Source organism: Bos javanicus, chromosome 5 (assembly GCF_032452875.1).
Source record: "Bos javanicus breed banteng chromosome 5, ARS-OSU_banteng_1.0, whole genome shotgun sequence".
Classification (NCBI taxonomy): domain Eukaryota; kingdom Metazoa; phylum Chordata; class Mammalia; order Artiodactyla; family Bovidae; genus Bos; species Bos javanicus.
Genome location: NC_083872.1, coordinates 119,794,063 through 119,816,065, shown reverse-complemented (window position 1 = coordinate 119,816,065; position 22,003 = coordinate 119,794,063). Strand labels below are relative to the sequence as shown.

The 22,003-nt window shown below is 59.3% G+C and overlaps 1 protein-coding gene across 6 annotated transcripts in view; it reads left to right on the top strand.

Moving 5' to 3' along the window:
• Positions 1–10,424: 10,424 nt before the first annotated feature.
• Positions 10,425–22,003, top strand: part of BRD1 (bromodomain containing 1) — a 35,460-nt gene continuing 23,881 nt past the window's right edge. For 3 of the 6 annotated variants that reach the window (XR_009736762.1, XM_061418899.1, XM_061418898.1), the window contains exons 1-2: positions 10,425–10,515; positions 13,390–14,767. Coding sequence is in view for 5 of the 6 variants with exons in the window: in XM_061418899.1 (XP_061274883.1) it covers positions 13,404–14,767 (1,364 nt within the window). In the remaining variant the exon portion in view is untranslated. The remainder of the gene's footprint in view (positions 10,516–13,389; positions 14,768–22,003) is intronic. The other 3 variants (XM_061418897.1, XM_061418896.1, XM_061418895.1) reach the window with 1 other exon arrangement.

Genomic DNA, 22,003 nt, shown 5'->3' with positions numbered 1-22,003 from the left:
TGCTCTCTAGTGTTAGGATTTTTAACTTTTAATCTATGTGATTGCTCAGTGTATTTTAAGACAGCTTTGAAAGAAAGCGAAAAAAGTGAAAGTGAGTCGCTCGGTCGTGTCGGACTGTCTGTGACCCTGCGGGCGGCAGCCCACCAGGCTCGTGTCGGACTGTCTGTGACCCTGCGGGCGGCAGCCCACCAGGCTCCTCCGTCCGTGGGATTCTCCAAGCAAGAGTACTGGAGTGGGGTGCAATTTCCTTCTCCAGAGGCTCTTCCCAACCCAGGGATTGAACCTGGGTCTCCCGCATTGTAAGCAGATGCTTAACCATCTGAGCCATCAGGGAAGACGGCTTTATTGGGATATAATTCACATGCCCTACAGTTCGCTCATTTGAAATGTGCAATTTGAGGGCGTTCCCTGGCGGCCCAGAGCCTAGGGCTTGGTGCCGTCCCTGCTGTGCCCAGGTTCCATCCCTGGCTGGGGAGTTAAGGTCCTACGAGCCACATGGTGTGGTCAGAAAAGTGAAACTCGATGGTTTTTAGTCTATGCACACGGTTGTGCAACCCTCACCAGAGGCAGTTTTAGAAGAAACTTCTTTCCCGTAAGAAACCCCACACCCACCGGCCTGACCAAGGCCCTGGCAACAGCTAATCTGCTCTGTCTCCGTGGGTTCTCCTGTCCTGGACATTTCATGTGAATGGGGTCATGTGATCTGTGACATTCTGTCTCTTTCACTCTGCAGAACATGATTCAGGATCCACCCTGTTGGGGCCCATTTCAGTGCTTCATTCCTTTTCATTGCTGAACAGTACTTCATCTGGGCTTCCCTGGTGGCTCAGTGGTGCAGAACCTGCCTGCCAATGCAGGAGATGAGGGTTTGATGCCCGGGTCGGAAAGATCCCCTCGAGGAGGAAATGGCAACCCGCTCAAGTATTTCCTGCTTGAAAAACTACCATGCACAGAGGAGCCTTGCGTGGTACAGTCCATGGGGTTGCAGAGTTGGACACAACTCAGTAACTGAGCACTATAAGCTAATACTCCATACACGCCAAGCTGGATGAAGCAAAGCTGGAATCAAGGTTGCCGGGAGAAATATCAATAACTTCAGATATGCAGATGACACCCTCCTTATGGCAGAAAGCAAAGAGTAACTAAAGAGCCTCTTGATGAAGGTGAAAGAGGAGGGTGAAAAAACTGACTTAAAACGTAAAACTCCACATTCAAAAGACTAAGATCATAGCATCCAATCCCATCATTTCATGGCATCTTCATGGCAAATAGATGGGGAAATAATGGAAATAGTGAGAGACTTTATCATCTTGGGCTCTAAAGTCACTGCAGATGGTGACTACAGCTATGAAATTAAAAGATGTTTACTCCTTGTAAGAAAAGCTGCAACAAACCTAGACAGCATATTAAAAAGCAGAGACATTACTTTGCCAACAAAGGTCTGTCTAGTCAAAGCTATGGTTTTTCCAGGAGTCATGTATGGATGTGAGTTGGACCACAAAGAAAGCTGAGTGCCAAAGAATTGATGCTTTTGAACTGTGGTGTTGGAGAAGGCTCTTCAGAGTCCCTTGGACTGCAAGGAGATCCAACCAGTCCGTCCTAAAGTAAATCAGTCCTGAATGTTCATTGGAAGGACTGATGCTGAAGCTGAAGCTCCAATACTTTGGCCACCTGATGCAAAGAACTGACTCATTGGAAAAGACCCTGATGCTGGGAAAGATTGAGGGCAGGAGGAGAAGGGGGCGACAGAGGACGAGATGGTTGGATGGCATCACTGACTCAGTGGAGTTTGAGCAAGCTCCAGGAGATGGTGCAGGACAGGGAAGCCTGGCGTGCTGCAGTCCGTGGGCTCACAAAGCGTCGGACACGACTGAGTGACTGAACAGCAGCAGCAGCGTGTATGGAGAGACCACATTTCTATATTGGTCGGTTGACGGACGTTCGGTCTGCTCCGCCTCCTGGCTGTTACCGGCAGTGCGCTGTGAACGCACGGTGCACGCTCTGTGTGTGCCTGCGCTCCCCTTTCTCTTGGGTGCACACCCAGGAGTGGAGCTGCTGAGGCGCTGCCCAACTCAGCTGCACCGTTTTTCATTCCCACCAGCAATGCAAGAGGCTTCCAACTTCTCCACATCCTCACCTATACTTGTTATTATCTGATTTTTTTTTTTTGGCCACACGGCTTGCAGGATCTTAGTTCCCCAATCACTGATTGAACCCCGGCCCCAGCACTGGGAGGTTGGAGTCCTAACCACTGGGCTGTGAGGGGAGTCCCCTAACTTTTTGATTCTGGGCACTCTAGCGGGTGTGAGGTAGTATCTTATTGTGTTTTTTTCAAATTAATCCGTTACTTTGGCTGTGCTAGGTCTTAGTGCTGCACGTGGGCTTTCTCTAGTTGCAGCGAGTTGGGGCTGCTCCGCACTGCGGGGCACGGGCTTCTCACCCCAGTGGCTTCTCTTGTGAGCTCAGGACCGAGGCACGTGGGCTCAGGAGTTGTGCGGGGCTTAGTTCTCCGTGGCATGTGGAACCTTCCCGGACCGGGGATGGAACCCGTGTCCCCTGCACTGTGAGGTGGCCCCCCATCCACTGCACAACCAGAGATGCTCCCCACTGTGGCTCTGGGCTGCCTTTCCATGACGGCCAGGGACGTTGGGCATCTTCTCACGTGCTTATTGGCCATTTGCAGGTCTTCTCTGGGCAAGTGTTTATTCAGTTCACATGTCGATTCTTTCATCTGGTTATTTTTCGGTTGTCGAGTTGAGGACTTTGGCTTTTATTCTGAGAGAGACTGCAGAGCCACCAGGAGGTTCTGAGCACAGGGGTGATGGTATCACGTGGGCTGCTGTCCAAAGAACAGCTACAGCGATGCCAGGGGCGGCGGAGAGACCGGTCAGGACACCTGGATGACACAGGTGGGAGACGAAAGCCTGGCGCCGGGGTCGTAGCAGGGGCGGAAACACCGGGCTGGTTCCCGATGCCTCCGAGGGGAGCTCGCAGGATTCGCTGACGGCTCAGGGAAGCCTGGCGTGCTGCAGTCCACGGGGTCACAAAGAGTCAGATACAACTTGGCAACCGAACAACAGCAACAACAGATGTGAGCAGCAGGAGTGCCTCTCAGGACGCATGGAGTCACCACCAGCTGAGACGGTGGATTAGTGTGCTGCGCGCCCTGACAAAGCACCGCAGACCCGGTGGCTGTGAGGCTTCGGCCACAGAGCCCTGCAGGCGGGACATCTGAGCTCCGGTGTCAGGCGCTGCCCCCCCGGAAGTCCGTCGGGAGCATCCTTCCCGCCTCTCCCGGCTCTGGGGGTCACTCCTGGCATTCCCGGGTGGGCAGCCGTGTCCCTCCAGCCTCTGCCTCTGTGATCTCGTGGCCCTCTCCCTAGAGTCTGCGCCCACAGTTCCGTCTGCTTGTGGGGACACCACTCATGGGCTCAGGGCCACCCCCAGTGACCTCGATCGCCTGCAGGCACCCTATTTCCAAGCAAGGTCACGTCCATGGTTACTGAGCATGAGGGTGCCAACCTATCTTTGTTGGGGGGACACAATTCAACCTGTAACGGATGGGGAGACACCAGAGGAGCAGGTTGGGGATGGAGGCCAGGAGCCGGGCGTCAGGCGTGTTTGTTTAAGGGCATCCGTTACACCTCTTAGAGAAGATGCCGAGGACGCAAAGAGATACGGAGCTGCCCAAGTGTGATTTTCAAAAGTTAAGAATACGACTCCCCAGCTCTGAAGCGAGGATGTGTCCAAGATTTACTTACCTCGTTAACAAGGAAACCAGCGTAATGCTGAGGCTGGTTAAAACCCTGGAGAGAGAGAAGGATGTGTAGTGAGTGGCTGAAAAAGAGCTTGCTTGAGTAAGTGCGCTGATTTAGATTAAAACCTGGTTAATGTTCTACAGGGCTGTAAAACTGCAACCTCTTCCAACTAACCTTTTCTGCAGAAATAAATTCTGTCACCACTGGGAAAATTCATTTGCAATGCTATCAGACAAGAATCTCATTACCTACCCATCCATTTTCTGCAATCTACCTTTTCTGAGTTATTAAAAATCATAGTCAGTAGTAAACAGCAAGTAAAACAGACACACACCCTAGAGAATCAAAAAGTACCTTGGCGGGTCTGCTGGAACACACTCAGACTCCCACCGAAAGGACCCACCGCCATCCTCTCGCTCATTCACATTTTGGAAATGTTTAAGTAGTCCCCCGCTACGAGGATACATATTCTCCAAAGGCGGTTCTTCACAGAAAGCCGGTCTTTCTGTGTTTGGACGTGACTCACCTTCACAGGTGCTGAAAGAAGTGGTAATTAACACACCCGCGCCTCCTCGCTGGGCTGGCACAGCTAAGCCACGCGGGGTTACCTAACAACCAAGGCCGGAAAATCCACTTCTGTCTGGAGATGTCCTCACCAGGAATGTGGGGTTGAGTCTCTAGCACGCCTGAGATTCCAGTTTCTCTTGCCTGCAACACCTGTGCATGTGGGAGTTTCTTTCTGCACAAGGACCTCGGGGTTGGGCACAGTTCCCGTCTGCCTGACTGCATCCGAAGCTGAACCCGGGCACACCAGGGTTCAGACCTGGCGTGGGCCTGCGGGCCCTGGTTCATCACTGAGGCTACAACCCTGGTTCCACAGGTGGACGGGTCATCCTGAATCACGGGAAATGTGTTCTCAAATGTGACACCTGTCTCAGGCCATGGCGGCACAGTCCTTTTGTCTAATTAGTGGCAGTCGCTCAGTCATGTCTGGCTCTTCGAGACCCCATGGACTGCAGCCCGCCAGGCTCCTCCGTCCATGGGATTCTCCGGGCAAGAACACTGGAGTCGGTTGCCATTCCCTTCTCCATTTGTCTAATTACATCCTGGTAAAAAAAGAGGGCTGATTTCTACTGAACCTATGCAAATAACTAGATTTCTCTTGGAATTTAATTGTGGGAAAAAATGATTTTCCCTGAATTCCAAAGTAAGAAAATATCATTTAAAGAATGTTTTGTTTGCAAAAGCACAGTCTACTAAATGAAAGGTTAGAGGCAGATCAAGAAGAAGGATTTTTTCGTTCCCGGGTTTCGGCACCAAAAAAAAAAAAAAAAAAAAAAGAAGGATTTTAATCTTACTCCTGCCAAAAAATGTCAATAGAACATTACAAAGTAACACCAATACCGTCTCCTTGGCTTTGTCAGGCCCAAGCTTTCAGCAAAGATCCAGTGGGGTGGGGAGGGAGGGAGGGCTGTGGAGGGGGAGGGTCAGGGATGTACCCAGAGCTGGGCTCAGCTTGATGCGCCTAATGGGGAGCTTCACTGATGGCTTGGCTTCCGTGGTGGCTCAGCAGTAAAGAATGGGCCTGCAGTGCAGGAGACACAGGAGACCCAGTTTCAATCCCTCAGTCAGGAAGATCCCCTGGAGGAGGGCATGGCAACCCACTCCAGTATTCTTGCCTGAAAAATCCCATGGACAGAGGGACCTGGCCGGCTACAGTCCAAAGGGTCGCAAAGAAGTCAGACACGACTGAGCGACTAAGCAAGCAAGCAATGGGGTGTGGGGGGAGGTAGTTGTGCATCTTGGGCGAAGTTTCTGGCTGGTATAGCCCAACAGACGATGGGGCTGGAGCTGCAGGGTATACACTCAGAGGCTTCTCACTGTTGAAAGGGTTACAAACTTAGAAATGCGGAAGGACAGACGAGATGTGTTGTGCCACAACTAAAGCTATCATTGTGAGCTCAAGATTTGTCCACAGACATCAGGCGAGAATCAGGCGTGTGTGTGTGCACGTGTGCGTGTGTGTGCGCGTGCGTGCGCATACCATGCCCTCCTGACTCTCTCTGCAGAGTGCAAATGGAAGCACACTGTGCATTATCATGATGATACTATATTCTGTTTCTCCCATTCAGCGTCACGTGATTGAGACCCAGCCACGTGGACCCAAATGGTGCGGCTCCTTCACTTCAGTTGCCGTGTGCCAGACCATTGTGTGGGCACCCCTCACTCTATTCGTTCTATTGTCTGGACATGTACATGTTCCTCCCCCCAGTATTTTTAGGGCTTCCCTGGTGGCTCTGACGGTAAAGAATCTGCCTGCAGTGCAGGAGACCTGGGTTTGATCCCTGGGTTGGAAGGTCCCCTGGAGAAGGGAATGGCAACCTGCTCCAGTACTCTTGCCTGGAGAATTTCATGGACAGAGAAGCCTGATGGGCTCCAGTCCATGGAGTTGCAAGGAGTCAGACACGACTGAGCGACTAACACTTCCACTTTGCAGTATTTTTGTTCTTAAGTGGTGCTGCTTTGAAAATGTTGCCAGGTCTCCTGATGGGTTAGTGCAGCTTTCTCTGGCACGCAGCCAGGCATGGGACGTCCCTAGGAGTATCTGTTGACTGAACCTTAGCGCTGGGAACAGGTGTGCAAACCCTGGCAGCTTGCATTTTCCCAAACGCCGGTCACTTCTCCCTGCCACGTGCTCGTCTCAAAACTGACTCTGACGCTGATTTTCACAGGAGGTAGGGGTCATCGTCCCTCTGTCTGCTGAGTCGGGTCAGCTTTGTCGACAAGTGATGCCACGTGACGTCTGGAAAGTGATGCGGGGACCGCCTGGTTCTCTGGGCACTCTTGCTCTTGGAGCCTGGCCACCCCCCCTTGAGGGCATCCCCACCAGGCCGTCAGCCCACAGCAGGAACCACCTTGCCAGGCACACAGGTGCTGGATGTTCCGGGAAGCACCTGGGGTGCAGCGAGGAGCAGACCAGCCATGCCGCTGAATCTCTCCCAAGTAGCAGATTCCTGAGGGAAAGGAGTGAGTGCTGTTGTTTGAAGCTGCCCAGTTTGGGGGTGCTTTGTTATGCGGCAGTGGCTAACTGATGCACACACCCAGTTTCTTTGAAGAATGCCACATTGTTTACAAGATAATTGTACCACCTGGAGTTCCAGCCAGCAGGGCTTGTGCTCCTTTGGTGTGGTTTTAGTTTCTATTTCCAAAATCGCCGGTGAGGTTATTGGCTTTTTCCATGTTCTTCTCTGAAAGGAGACTGATGACAGACGTGCCCGTCATTCTTTTGGCTTGTCTTTCTCTAACGGATTTGGAGGGTTCTTCATGGCATCGCTGACTCGATGGACGTGAGTCTGCGTGAACTCCGGGAGTTGGTGATGGACAGGGAGGCCTGGCGTGCTGCGATTCATGGGGTCGCAAATAGTTGGACACGACTGAGCGACTGAACTGATCTGATCTGATCATTGTGGATACGAATCATTTGCAAGGTGTTTGTGTTGCAAATATCTTCTAGTTTTCAGTTCTTCATTCTCCTTATGGTCTTCTGAGGAACAAAAGTCGCACGATACATACTTTTCACCTTTTTATTTTCAATCTTGGTGACGTTTTTGGGGTGTGTTTCCTGTAATTAGTATTTAAGTGTGTCAACATTCTAATTAGAGAGTCTCTAACAGATGTTTTTAATTCTACCATGTCTCTGATTACTCAGGTGTTTGAATTTATTCCCATCATCTAATTTTGTGTTCCTCATTTATCATGTATTTTTTTTTTCTCTTTTCTGCTTTTTGTTGGCACAATTTGTCTTCACTTCAGTTTTCTCCTGGCTGTTTTGAAATCTGCAAGTCCTATTTCCATTTTTCTTGTGGAAACTTTGGAATTTCAAACTTTTCTTCTTTTGATTCTAAAATTTTCTTCTTGTTCAGTTGCTAAATCATGTCCGACTCTTTGCGGTCCCATGGACTGCAGCACACCAGGCTTCCCTGTCCTTCACTGTCTCCTGGAGTTTGCTTAAACTCATGTCCATGGAGTCAATGATGCCATCTAACCATCTCATCCTCTGTCGTCCCCTTCTCCTCCTGCCCTCAACCTTTCCCAGCATCAGGGTCTTTTCCAATGAGTCACCTCTTCGAATCAGGTGGCCGAAGTACTGGAGCTTCAGCTTCAGCATCAGTCCGTCCAGTGAGCACTCAGGGTTGTGATACAAGAGCTGTTGGGTGCTCCTCCTTCCTGCTCCTCCCTCCTCTTTCCATAGGCCGTGTTCGTCTCATGTGGGACTTTCTCTCAAGTCGTTGTTTGATTTTCCCTGAACAGTTTAAGCTGGTTTCTTTGCGGCATCAAGGTCTTAACCTTGGATTCATTTTCTAGGGCATATCTTTCAGTCCTTTTTGAGACACTTGGTGTGTGGATGTTTGTAGGTGTGAAGACACCATTATTTGCTGTTTCACTTGAATGCAAGTTTCACTGTGTATGGAATTTTAGGTTCAGTTCTCTAAGAATGTTGACAGGTTCACCCCTTTGCCAACTGACAGTCAGGTTCTGTCTGATTAAAGAAAGCCCTTCCCCACTGAAGGCTTTTGAGCTATTCTCTCCACCCTTGGAATTCCGGAAGGCCACTAGGACAGCCTTCCCTCCTCCTGCCATCCCCCTGGTGGTGGAGAAGCCATCCTCCTGGGCTGTCTCCTGTTTCCTGTCTCCAGCTTCCTGTTGGCGCCCGGCTTGCCTGAGGTGGACAAGGGTGTTTATTCTCCACTGCTGTTCCCACACATCTGGACCCAGACAACAGACATTTGCAGGACAGGAGGACATGCGTGCGGCTCCTGCATCTGGTGCAAACGTGGTCGGGGCCCACTGCTGGGTCTGCCTCACCTTGGCCCAAGGATGTGTCTGGAGGTTGGACTTTGCTCAGGAACTCGATCTCTGGGTGGCCTTGCCTGCAGCCCTCAGCCACCTGCCAAGCCTTCACTTTTCAACGTGTACACTGGCTGCACAGATTCTGGTCAGCGAAAGGCCCCGCCAGAGCCGTGGGTGGACAGGGCCAGCCGACTGCCAATAAGATGTTTGCCCGAACAGCCTAAGCGGCGGCCTCTGCCCTGCCTGCCCACGTGGAGGAAGGTCTCCCGGGGCTCCGAAGAACCCAGGCTCTGCCCTGGGAGCGTGTTTCTTCTCCTACGCTGGGGCCTCCCTGGCTGCCACAGACTGGGGGCCATCTGCCGCTTGTCCCCAGGCAGGGCTGGGCTCTCTCATGGCCAAATCCTCAGGGAAACAGCCAGGCCTCTCCCTCCTCCCAAAACACTTCGGGATTCAATCTCGAGATGAAAACTATCATGAAACCACTGAATTTTGGAGTTTAAGCTAAGGCCACAGTGGAAGCTGCCAGTGCAGACTAAGGCTAACCCTCAGGCCTCTGAAGTAGCGCTGCTCAGGTCCCTTCTGTCCTACCTGGATCCTACACGGTGTTCCCATCCAGGCCCCCCCGCCCTCAGTTCCTCAGGGCTCCCCGCTGCTTGCCCCTGCCAGTACTGGCGCCCCCCCAACCCCCCACCCTGGTCTCCAGCGCAGGGCCCTCCAGGCTGCCCGCGGCTCTCTGCCTGCCCAGCACGTGTGCATCTGGCGCTCACTGTGGGCTCCCTCAGTCCTGTGGCCCCCTCCAGGCACCCTACCCCCCAGGTTCCCCCAACACTCAGCGGGGCCTGCCCCATCCAGTGCTCCCGACTCCTAGACCGGCCCCCCTCATCCCCTTCCCGCTCCCCTCCCAGGCTCCCCCACCAGCGCCCCCTCAGATGCCCCCGGTCAGGTGTCCGCGACTCCCTCGCGCGCCCATTGCCCCTTCTCGTGAAGCCCGCGCCCCGCAGACGTCCCCCACAGCCGGTTTCCAGTCCCCATCGCCCGCCCGGCTCCCCCTCAGACAGCCCGCAGCCCGTGTCCGGGGCCCCGTCGCCCGCCCGACGCCCCCTCTCATGAAGCCCGCGCCCCTCAGATGCCCCCCACAGCCGGTTTCCGATCCCCGTCGCCCGCCCAGCACCCCCTCTCGTGAAGCCCGTGCCCCTCGGAATGCCCGCCCCCCCCCCCCCCAGCCCGTGTCTGGAGCCCCGTCGCCCGCCCGACGCCCCCTCTCGTGAAGCCCGCGCCCCTCAGATGCCCCCCACAGCCGGTTTCCGATCCCCGTCGCCCGCCCGACGCCCCCTCTCGTGAAGCCCGCGCCCCTCAGATGCCCCCCACAGCCGGTTTCCGATCCCCGTCGCCCGCCCAGCACCCCCTCTCGTGAAGCCCGCGCCCCTCCGGTGCCCCCGCCCGAGCGTCGGCGCGCGGCCCTGCCCTCCGTCCCCTCCCCCGGCGGCGGCCGCGCGTCATGGCGGCGGCGGGCGGGGCGCGTCTCGCACGCAGCGCGCCGGGCGGAGCGCTCGCCGCATTGTTTGCTTCGCTGGGGAGCGAGCGGGCGAGCAAGCCGGCCCTGGCGTCCGAGCAGCCCCGCGCCAGCGCCCCGCCGCCCCGCCGCTGCCGCCGCCCGCCGCCCGCCGGCCGGGCTCCCGCGCCGGGCCTCCGCTCGGCCCCGCCGCCCGCGCGAGCCGCCGCCCGCGAGCCCGCGGCCGCCGCGCCGAGCCGGGCCGGGCCGCCGCCGCCAGGAGCCCGCGCCCAGAGCGGCGGCGGGCCGGGCCTGCGCGGCCGTTGGCGGAGGAGCCGCGGGCGCCATTAGCGCCGCCTCGGCCGCGCCGGCCCCCGCGCCCGCCGCCCGGCTCCCGCGGCCGCGGCCCCGAAGGTGAGTGCGCCGGGCGGGCCGGGGCCGGGGCCGGGGCCGGGGCCGCCGCCTCGCCCGCGGGCCGCCGCCGCCGCCGGCCTCTCGGTGCTGGGGCCGCCGCCATGTTTGGGGCCGCCGCGGCGACGCATTGTCCGCGGGCGGCGGGGCCGGGGGAGGCCGCGATGTGGGGGCAGCGGCGGGGAGGCCGGGGCCGGCGGGCGGGAGGCCGGCCTGGCGAGGCGGGGAGGGAGGGCGGCCCGGAGGCCCGGGAGGGAGGCCGGGTCGGCAGGCCGGGGGACCGGGGAGGGAGGCCGGGCGGCTTGGGAACTCGACAGGGAGGGAGGCGAGGCCGGCGGGCGGGAGGCTGGACGGCGAGGGAGGCCGGCCGGGTTGAGAGGCCGGGGGCCGGCGGGGAGGTCGGTCTGGCGAGGCGGGGAGGCCCTGGGTCCGGTCGGGAGGCTGCAAGGCCAGGGAGTGAGGGCGGGCCGGGTTGAGAGGCTGAGCGGCCGGCAGGGAGGGAGGCCGGCCGACGGGGAGGCCCGGAGGTCCGATCGGGAGGCTGCGAGGCCTGGGTGGGAGGCTGGGCCGGGGGTAGAGAGCCCGGGCGGCTTGGGAGCTCGACAGGGAGGGAGGCGAGGCCGGCGGGCGGGAGGCTGGACGGGGAGGGAGGCCGGGCTGTGGAGGCGCCGGGGCCGCCCTGCCCGCCGCGCCTCCTGCCCGGCCGCCCGGCGAGGTGGGGGCGGCCCGGGGGCTCGGCTTCTCCGGCCGAGCGTTTGCCCGAGGGTCGCGTTATGTAACGGACGCGCTGGGCTTGTTGGGCCCGGACGGGAAACTTCCTGTTCCAGGGCCGCGCGGACCCGGGCGGCCGCCCCTCCCGCGCCCGCTGCGGGCGGCCTCCGGGCCCCCAGGAAGAAGTGACCTGGTTGTAATTTACGGGGCACGCGCTGCAGGCGGGCCCCGCTGGAGGAGCCGCCCACCGGCGGAGAAGGGTCGCGGGGGCGGCGCTGCGTGCCGCCCCTGCGCGAGGGTGTTCGTGGCTTTCCTAGGGCCAGGCGGGAAAGGCGGTGTTGGAAGGTGAACCGGCCCTGGGTGCCGCGTTCCTCTCTTGTGGCCACACGGCTTTTCAAGGGGCATTTATCAGAAGGGTCTGGAGGGGCTGCCGATAGTGTCCACGTGGGAACCTTTGTCCTGCACGGAAGCTCCAGGTGGACGGAGGTTGGAGGTTTGGAGCCTGGGGTGTAGGGGAATGGTGGGCTGGTGAGGTGGTCTGCAGAGTGACCAGCGCCTTCTGTCCCTGTCACCATCGAGCTTTCAAATTGCAGAGCTGCCATGAGCAGTAACTGCTGTCCTTATAGCAAGTGGCCAGATAACAAAGCCTCAGTCACTTCAGGAGCGTGTGGGTTTTGAAGAGCCGGTTATGGTTAGTGCTGTTGGTACTGTGCTCTGGAGGAGAAAATTACACGTTTGCCTTTCGTCTGCTGAGTAACCAACTGTGGCTTCTGCCCCACCCCAGAGGACCCCTGAGGCTGCACTGGGGGCCCTCCGCAGGCTGTGGTGCTGACAGCAGGGGGACTTGCCCTCTCCCCAAGAAGGGCTGGCAGGGCCAGGGCAGCTGGGGCGCAGCTTGGCTGACTGCACCCCAGGAATCCAGGGCTGTGGGCCCCTGGGACGTGGAGATGCAGGTGGGTTAGGGTTGGTTTGCTCGTGGTGGCTCTCAGGCTCCCCTTTGTAGGGCATTCTTGTCAGATTTCACATGAACGTTTCTGTTTGACAAAAGAGAAGGAAAACCACAGTCAGAAGGACCTGTCTCAAGGAATGCATTTCGGGTCTGCTGCGATTTCCTCTCAGGTGTGACAGTGCAGGCTGCCGCATGGCGGCTTTTCCTGGCCGACTCCCCAGGGCTTTGTCCATCGGGGGGCCTTGTCCAGCGGGGGGCCTCGGGCTCCACCTGGCATGTGTGTCGGCCAGTCTCGTCAGCATCACTCTGATTCCTGTCAGTGGTGTGTGGTGGTTTGGAGTGGGGAGAGGGCATTGTCATCAGTTCCTAAGGTGTCACCCTGCTTGGCGGGTGGTGGACCAGAGTCAGGGATCGTCAGGAAAGGGAGACTGGAAGTAGAACTTGCTGGTGGCCGATGGCAGATGTCTGACAAGAGCAAGTGCTTGAAAGTCTCCATGGCCAAGGCTTAAGTCGCCTGAGCCTGTGCTGCACCCGGTAGAGGGGAGGAGCACTCTGTGGGTGGCGAGGGGGTCTCCGGGTTGCCCTCACTGTGACGGGATGATGGCCCAGCACTGTGGTCAAGCCAGCAGCCGAGAAGGCCCCCGAGGGGCAGGCAGGTGGCTGGCGTGCAGTCGCCACTTCTGAGAAGCCTGCCCAGGCCAGTATGGGGCTGCCCTCTTGGGTCCCGGCACGGCCGGTGGCCTTTGCCTCAACACGGTTGTGGAGGGTGTGTTCGTGGAGACAGTGACGGGCTGAGGGCTCTCTCCTGGGTAGCAGTGGGGGTCAGACAGTGGCCAGAGCCTGCAGGAGTGCAGCTCTGTGCACGTACTGTCTTGGGCTTGGGACAACTCCTGAGGGGTGTGGATCCAGGGTGACCAGTGAGCAGTGGGCGTCAGCATTCTGGAAGGACTCGTCCCCGTGTGTGCCTCTGGGGGCCCTCCTGACTGCCTGCCTTCTCCTCTGGTCCTGGGAATCCTTGGCGGGGAGCAGTGGCTGTAGGTGGTGGTTGTCATACCTCCGTGAGTCCCGGATGTGTGATTTTGGAAGCCTCAGGGGTGGGTTAGCTGGGACGTCTGCTTGGATTTAGTGCCAGTTGGTTAGTTCTACCCATGTGTGCTTGGTGGTTTTCGCCTCTCCTGTCTTCTGCGTGGCGCTCACGTGTTGTCTGTCTGTTTCAGGGAGTCAGTGCCAAATGAGGAGGAAAGGCCGAGGTCATCGCGCTGCAGCGAGGCACCCTTCCTCCCCTGGCAGCACCAAGCACTCCCCCACACGAGAGACCCTGACCTACGCGCAAGCCCAGAGGATGGTGGAGATCGAGATCGAGGGGCGCCTGCACAGGATCAGCATCTTCGACCCCCTGGAGATCATCCTGGAAGATGACCTCACGGCCCAGGAGATGAGCGAGTGCAACAGCAACAAGGAGAACAGCGAGCGGCCGCCCGTGTGCTTGAGAACTAAGCGGCACAAGAACAACCGGGTCAAGAAGAAAGGCGACGCCCCGCCCAGCGCCCACGGCGCACCGGCCTCCGCCAGCGCCCTCCCCGAGCCCAAGGTGCGGGTGGTGGAGTACAGCCCCCCGTCGGCGCCGCGGCGGCCCCCCGTGTACTACAAGTTCGTGGAGAAGTCTGCCGAGGAGCTGGACAACGAGGTGGAGTACGACATGGACGAGGAGGACTACGCCTGGCTGGAGATTGTCAACGAGAAGCGCAGGGGCGACTGCGTGTCGGCCGTGTCGCAGAGCGTGTTCGAGTTCCTCATGGACCGCTTCGAGAAGGCCTCACACTGCGAGAAGCAGAAGCAGGGGGAGCAGCAGTGCCTGATCGACGAGGACGCGGTGTGCTGCGTGTGCATGGACGGCGAGTGCCAGAACAGCAACGCGATCCTCTTCTGTGACATGTGCAACCTGGCCGTGCACCAGGAGTGCTACGGCGTGCCCTACATCCCTGAGGGCCAGTGGCTCTGCCGCCACTGCCTGCAGTCCCGGGCCCGGCCGGCCGACTGCGTGCTCTGCCCCAACAAGGGTGGCGCCTTCAAGAAGACGGACGACGACCGCTGGGGCCACGTGGTGTGCGCCCTGTGGATCCCCGAGGTGGGCTTCGCCAACACCGTGTTCATCGAGCCCATCGACGGCGTGCGGAACATCCCGCCCGCGCGCTGGAAGCTGACCTGCTACCTCTGCAAGCAGAAGGGCGTGGGCGCCTGCATCCAGTGCCACAAGGCCAACTGCTACACCGCCTTCCACGTGACGTGTGCCCAGCGCGCCGGCCTCTACATGAAGATGGAGCCCGTGCGCGAGCTGGCCGGTGGCGCCGCCACCTTCTCCGTCAGGAAGACCGCTTACTGTGACGTCCACACGCCCCCCGGCTGCACCCGCAGGCCTCTGAACATTTACGGGGACGTGGAGATGAAAAACGGCGTCTGTCGGAAGGAGAGTTCCGTCAAAGCGGTCAGGTCCACCTCCAAGGTCAGGAAGAAAGCCAAGAAGGCCAAGAAGACGGCCCGGGAGCCCTGCACGGCCCTGCCGCCTGTGTGCGCGCCCTACATCCCCCCGCAGAGGTGAGCGCTGCGAGGGGGCGCAGGGTCTGTGCGGGCCCGCCACGTGCCATCTGCCCGGCCCTGACGGCCCCTCTGATGGGGCCTTGTTCCCGCTGCACTTGGCGGGAGCGTGGCTGTTGTCAGAGACTCGGGTCTGAGGCGGGGGTGTGTGTGCGTCTGGTCTCCTCGAAGCCCGGGGCCGAGCCCGCCCAGCCGCAGCCCCGCCTCGGGTGCCCAGGATTCGCTGCCCTCTCTGCCTTCCTCACCGTGCTCACAGCAGCATTTGGGGGTCTTGGGACTGAAAAAACGCACGCATTTATTTATCCGGCTGCGTCGGGTCTTAACTGCGGTGCACGGGATCCTCTGTGGCGTGTGGCCCCGAGCGTGCAGGCTCCGTTGCCCTGCAGCATGTGGGGGCCCAGGTCCCCAGCCAGCAACTGACCCCGTGTTCCTTGCACTGGGAGGCGGACTCCCACCCGCTGGACCACCAGGGAGTCCCCTTGTGGGATGTTTAACTTGCTGAACTTAGGCAGTGTGGCCGGGTGAGGCAGACACGGTGGAGATGAGAGTGGGGCTGACGGGGACCCTGGCGGGAGATCCTGGCCTCATTCCTGTCGGGGCACGGGCTGTCTGGTTTCCCAACCTTTTCTCTCAGATGAGCGTTGCCTGGTCAGCGTGGGGTTCTCTTTCTAGAGTGGTCCCGGTGGTGGGTCAGGATCCCGCCGGCCACCCCTGTCTCTAAACTCTCCGCCTTCTGCTTATCTCTCTTGCTACTGACTTCCTGTTTTTATTTCATTGGATTTAAAATTGCTCTTGTTGGGAACACCAGGTAAGTGGCTTGCGGAATTTCTTAGCAGACTTGTGAGCACCGTGTGGTTTGGGAAAGACTTAAACACAGGCTCTAGTGTTGAGCGGCAGAAAGGCAGGGAGAGCGGTTCAGGGGGCTGCGGCAGGGTGGCCTCGGAAGTCCTGCCTTGTGCTAGAGGAACAGGCACTTCCTGGGTGTTTGTTAGGAGTGTCCAAGAGGAGAAAAGTACGTAGATAACAGTAAATTCAGACAGTGAATAGAAAGCACTTCTCCTTCTTCTTATCTGGAGAAGACTTCTGGTAAAACCAAGCGTCTCTTTGCAAGTAAGTCGGTCTGACTTTTAAGACAGTTTCGCTTGCATTTGGAGAAGGAAATGGCACCCACTTCAGTACCTTGCCTGGAAAATCCCGTGGACGGAGGAGCCTGGTATTCAGGAATCCATGGGGTTGCAGAAAGACAGGACTGAGCGAATTCACTTTGACTTCACTTGCGTTTCTTCCTGAGGGTTGGAAAGTATAGGATTTGTATCAAGAAGTTCTGTTTAAGACCCCAAAGTTTTCAGGTTTACTAAAATCAAAGTAAATAAAAGTTGTGACTTTATAAATTGAGAAGCCAGGAGCCAGGTGCTGCCCTCTGTCCAGTCCCACGTGGTGCCCACTGCCTGCCTGTCTGTCCGTCCACCCGAGGGGCAGGCACGCGGCGGGGAAGTGCGGGCTCCTGGGGTCGGAGGTGCCGCCTGATGGGGGCCGAGCGGAGGAGCGACAGGCCCTTGCGCTGCCCCCCCCCGCCCCCGGCTCAGGGCGGAGGTCAGCGATGCACCTGGGCGAGTGTGTGTGGCCGTGGGCCTCGCCGTCGCTGTTGCCCAGCATCTCCGGAGACCCTGACGTCAGGCCAGCGTGTAGGGTGTTGGGTCGGCTGGGACGCCCAAGCTCACGACCACTGCTCTCTTGCTGAAGCTGTGCTCCGCGGTGCGGCCTTAGGATCCAGGCCCCAGAGGGGGTCAGTGAGGGTGTAACCCCGCGCTCTCCACAGCCGCAGGACAGAGCTGCTGCCAGGACGGTGTTCAGAGCTGGCTCAGGCACTGGCTGCACGAGGGACTCTGAGGTCTCAGAAGAGGAGGGGCCCCTCACTCGGCTGAGGGGAGGGTTGGCTGTGAGAAGGCTGGGGGTGGTGGCAGGGACTGTGAGTGCTTCTGTAGTTTGCGTGGTTTAAAAAGTTGTTTGCAAATGAAAAAGATAGTTCAGACACACTAATTTTGAGACTCTCATCTGTTCTCAACAAGAGGCAGATGGTTTAGTTTTTCTCATCTTGCAGCATGTTTACACTACAAAGGTCGCTTTTTTTGTCTAGTAACAGACCCCAGAACAGAGGTGTGGGTGCCCTGAGCATGTGCTCCCTCCTGTCCGAGGGCCCCAGGCCTGCGGTCAGCCTGGCTGGCTGTGCAGGCTCAGCCCTGTGGCTGCTCCGTGCGCGGCCAGGCATGGCATTGGCTCTTTCGGGAACACCGAGCGCTGCCCTGGGTGGCCCTCCTGGCCTCCCGCTCCTGTTGCCGTGAGGGCCTAGCCTGCAGCGAGCGCGGGAGCTGTGCCCGTCTGCCCGCCTGTCCCCTCCCTCTCCTGCTCTTCAGTTAGAGTGACTTTCTCCCTGATGGAGAGGCGACACGTTTGAAGTTGGGGAAGACCCGTGAGGTCAGGTCGGAAGGAGAGAGAGCTGTTGCTCGCCCTCCTCTCTCCCTCCTGAGCTGGTGCCGCCCTTCTGGTGAAGCGGCCCTTGTCCTCGGGGCCGCTGTTCTCCTTGGAGCCTCTGTCTCCTCATCCGCTTCCTCTGCCTTGTGCGCGAGGGCAGAGGGCGGTAGAGGCAGTCACGGCAGGGCGCAGGCTCGGAGAAGGCGTGTGTGGGATTGGAGCTTCTGGGTCTCTGGGGTCACTGGCTGAGTGAGGCTCCTGCAGAGCCGCAGGCCGCTGTGGGCGCCGTGGCTGCTGCCCTGGGCGTGGGGAGGGGCCACGGCAGGCCCACGTGGCCCCCGGGTGGTTTACGCACTGCTGCTCACTGTGGACGCTGCCTTGCGATCCCTGACAGGGCCCTTGCCAGGGTGGGGGCTCGGCGTCTCATCCCTCCGAGGACGCGGCTGAAATCCCAGGGGGGCCGGCTGGACGGTGGGGGCTCGGCTCACGCACTTAATGCTCGTTGAATGTAGTAGCGAGGAGTGTGGGCCTTAGTCTTGCCTGCATTCTTTTCTAGCAGCTAGTTTTACTACGATTTCTGAAGTTCTGATGGGCTGTGGCCTGGGTAAACGGGGGAGCCTCGTGGCCCCCGCAGGTGGGAGCACAGCTCTGGGTGCCCCATGCGTGTGAGTGTCGCCAGGCAGCCCCCCACTGGGTCCTTGGGGAGGGGCTGTTGACAGAGCCCAGGTCGGGAATGCGGGTTGAATGGTGGCCATGGTGCGGGGAGCCGGCTGCCCCGCTGGGCGAGTGCACGGCTGGGGGACCGCGCCACGTGGGTGCCACGTGTCTGTGCTGACCCTCCCGTGACTTCGCTGGTTTCCCGGTACTTGAACTTGGGGTGGGGTATGGGGGCTGGCGGCCAGCTCCAGGCTCTGCCCCCAAGGGCCTTCGGGGGTGGGGTGGGGTCTGGGCACAGGCCAGCCCGTGGGCACTGTGAGTCAGTGAAGCCCAGTGTGGGGTGCCTGGCGCCTCATGGTGGCTGTGCCATGTCTTGGGCGTCTCTGAGCGCCTCCCGCAGGCCCCCGTGTTTCTGGGGCTGAAGCAAGCGCCGAGCGGGGTTCAGCGGGGCGCGTCCCGTGTGCCTCAGGTGTGTGGACCTCTGGTGGGCTGGGCATCCTGGAGGCGCAGAGGGGGCCTGGCCCCTAGGGCGTCTGCCGAGGACTGGGGTCTGGCAGTCCCTGCTCACGGCCCCCGTGTCTGCTTTGCAGAGGGGGGCAGGCACACGTGGGCGTTTTCCTCCGTGCTGCGCTTGGGGTCGCTGCCTGGAGTGGACCGTGGGGCGGGCCCGGCGCACGTGGAGACCGGCCTCGGCATCCCGCCGCGTCTCGTCCTGTATTAGTTTCGAGTTTTTCTCTGAGATAACTTCAGATTTATAAAAGCTTGCAGAAGTAGGAGGAGAGACGTCTCCCCTCACCCCCTTAGCCAGAGGCCCCTCTCACTGATGGCTCACCAGTGTGCTGTCCCGGGGGCAGACCATGTGCCCCTGGGCACCACCTAGGCGGGGGCTGGCCTCCCGGGGCGCCTTCTTGCCTGCGGCCGGGAGTCCCACTTGGCCTCCCTGGGATCGGGGTCACCCTTAGATTGCCTGTGCCTCCCTGTGAGGGCTGAAGGGCATACCCACCCCATGGGGTTCTCTTCTCCTCTCAGTGCCATGGAGGGAGGTGCGGTTTTCGGAGGGTCTGCCTAGCGGGCCTGGGTGCTGAGGTGGGCGTCTGGGGGCGTCACCGCTGGTGGGGTTTCTCAGGAAAGGGGGCTCTGACCAGCTGGCTGTCACGCGCCTGCTTGGGCTGTGAGGGGCGGCGCCCGGCGCAGGCAGCTGCCTGGCTGGGGGCTGGGGGTCCTGCTGGGAGGCGCGCACAGGCTCCTGGGGTCCCGGCCGTGATCTGTGCCGTCGGGCAGGGGGTGCCCCAGGAACCAGCAAGGCCCAGAGCTGCGCCCCTCCAGAGGCTGACTCTGGGCTTTTTGGGTCTGGTGGGGGGCTTCTCTCGCATCCCCTGATCTCCGACTGAGCTGTTCTGAAAGCGCAGGGCCTGTTGTGGCTGGGAAGGGAAGGTGGCCCTGCTCCCTGAGATGCCGGCGGGGCGGCCTGGGCCCTGCTCCCGCGTCTGTGTGTGTGAGGAGGGATGGTGTGTTTAAAAAACCAAGTAACGAATCTGGCTGCGCGGGCTCTGCAGTTGCGGCATTTGGGCTCGTGATTGCGGCCTGAGGGGTCCCTGACCTCGGCCCCCGCGTGTGGAGTCTCAGCCAGTGGACTGCCGGGAAGTCCCAGGGGTGGTTATTAATGCTGTTTTCTCCCTGTTTTTCATGACTTTAATATAGAAAGTTAAAAAAGAGACGCTGACAGGGATTTATCAAATGTAGCAAAAAACGGTGACTGACGCTTGTTCCTGAGGCGCCTCCAGGCCCACCAGCCCGGCCGCGGTCGCAGCAGCCGCTTGGAGTGGATGGGGCTGGGTCCCTCTCAGGCCTGCCTTTCCGTTCTTCCTGCCGGGGTGGGCTGCTCTCCCGCTGCGGGCATGGGCAGGCCTTGAGTGCTGCCCTCTGACCGCAGGCCCCTGGCGCGGGCCTGGGCCTTGTCAGCAGGGTTGGTCTCCGTGCCCCGCGGTCCCGGGTCTCTCCCTGGTTTGGCCTGTGGTTGGCAGGCAGTTTGCTGGTGCTCAGCGCACGTCTCCCCCTCGGCGTCCTTGCTCTTTACGTCTTTAAAAGCCCTTGTCAAGGCTGGATGTTTGTGAGGCTGGAAGCGCCACCCCCATACCCCAGCTTCGGGAGCACTGGGCTGGCCCCCTCGCCCGCTCCTTCCTTTGGGTCACTTGGAAGCACACCCCAGTCCTGGACGTCCCCCGGGGCCTTGGCAGCGCAGCTAACAGCACACTTCAGAGCCTCGCCGTGCCTGGGCCCTGGAGTGGGTGTGTCTGGACAGCGTGTGTCTGTCTGGCCTGAGGACGCGGCGTGTGACCCTGTGGTCCTCAGCCCACACACCTGTCCTTCCCGCTGGCGGGCAGGGCCATCACTGGTCTGGCCCTGCACCCCTGACCTGGAGACCGCTCTGAGGGCCCCCCATCCCCGAGATGTGCGTCTCGGAAGCCCGGCTCCATGCCTGCCTTCAGCCTGACCCAGGCGTGGCTCACCTTTTGCTCACTACGACCTTTCCAGCGTCTGTTGAAAGTTCACGGTTTTCTCCATAAAAACGTCCATGGAAACCTCAGTCTTAGAAGCAGTGCTCTCTCGGCGTGTCTGGGTGCTGGTGAGATCCAGGGCTTGACGCTGGTGGTGTGCGTTGCAGCCTCCCTTAGGTTCTCTGGACGTCGTGTGTGAGGTGACGGTTTGGGCGGACTTTCCCTCCTTCGGGTTTTCCTGTCTTCTTTTTTGCTAGCCCGAGTGGGTTTGACGGGCGAGAGCGGGCAGCCCCGCCACAGGGATCACCGCCTGCCTTTAATGTGTATTTTTGATCTATTTTATGGCTTGTATATGTCACATCTTACTTACCCGTTCATTTCCTGAGGGCCTCGAGGTTTTCTTCTGAAAGCTTTGCAGCTATCCCTGCGCTCCTGCCCCCTGCCCCGCGGCCTTGGCACTGACGGGACCTCTGGGGCCTGGACTGCTGGCCTCCCGGGTCAGGATGGCTCCGAGGCGAGGCGTCGCAGGCTTGTCGTCCCTCGTGCTCACGCACCGGCGTCCGTGCAGCCGTTTGCCTGCTTTGCCCGCTTCGTCCATGAAACACCTCCTCCCCGAGACTCACACCCACCCAGCCCCGGGGGCGTCTGTGCGGCCAGCCTGTGCGCGTGCCTGCCTGCCTCCTGTGTGCCCCCGGTCATCCGTCAGGCTCTTGGGATTTCAGGTTGGTTTGGGGGTGACCTGCGTGTCCCTTTTTGTCCTCCTCACTGGTGCCTCCACTTCTGGCCTTCCTGTCACTCACACGTGTCTTGTGACCGTCTTCCTTCATGGTTGGTGTGCCCACTTGTGTGGTGAGCGTAGCCCTGGCGGGGGTCCTGGGGGGCTGCTCTCGAGGGGCACCTCCCAGTGCACCAGGAGCAAGTCGCAGGGTGCGAGGGCCCCTTTCCTTGTCTTTTGTCGGGGGGTCGCAGTCTGGTCTCCGCTGTGTGAGTGGTGCTTCTGGGACTTCGGTCTCTAGACCACTGGCCTCCTGCGCGTGGCCGTGGACCCCAGGCCCTGGGGTGTGTCTGTGCGTGTGGCGTCTGGCCTGACCCCCCTGTCCCGCCTGGTTGGGACGCCCACCCGGAGGACTGGACGCGTGTCCTCGCCTTCCTGCAGTCAGTGCGGGGCTGGGTTGGCCTGAGTTTCTTTTCTGATAGTGAACCTCCTCTGAAAAATGGGTTCCTTTTATTTCTTTTGGGGGTGGTAAGAAAACTTTTAAACGGTTCATTCAGTTTCTAGAGTAATTGTTAAAGGAATGTATTTCAGTTTTCTTCTTTTTTTTCATAATTCAGATTTGGCCAGTTACATTTTTCTACAGGTTTGTTTGGCATCTCAGTTTTCATGATACTTTTTTTTTTTTTAATTGAAGTATGGTTGATTGATTTAGAAAGTGTTAGTTTCTGCTTCATTGGAAGGACTCATGCTGAAGCTCCAATACTTTGGCCACCTGATGTGAAGAGCTGACTCATTGGAAAAGACCCTGATGCTGGGAAAGATTGAGGGGAGGAGGAGAAGGGGGTGACAGAGGACGAGATGGTTGGATGGCATCACTGACTCAGTGGACGTGAG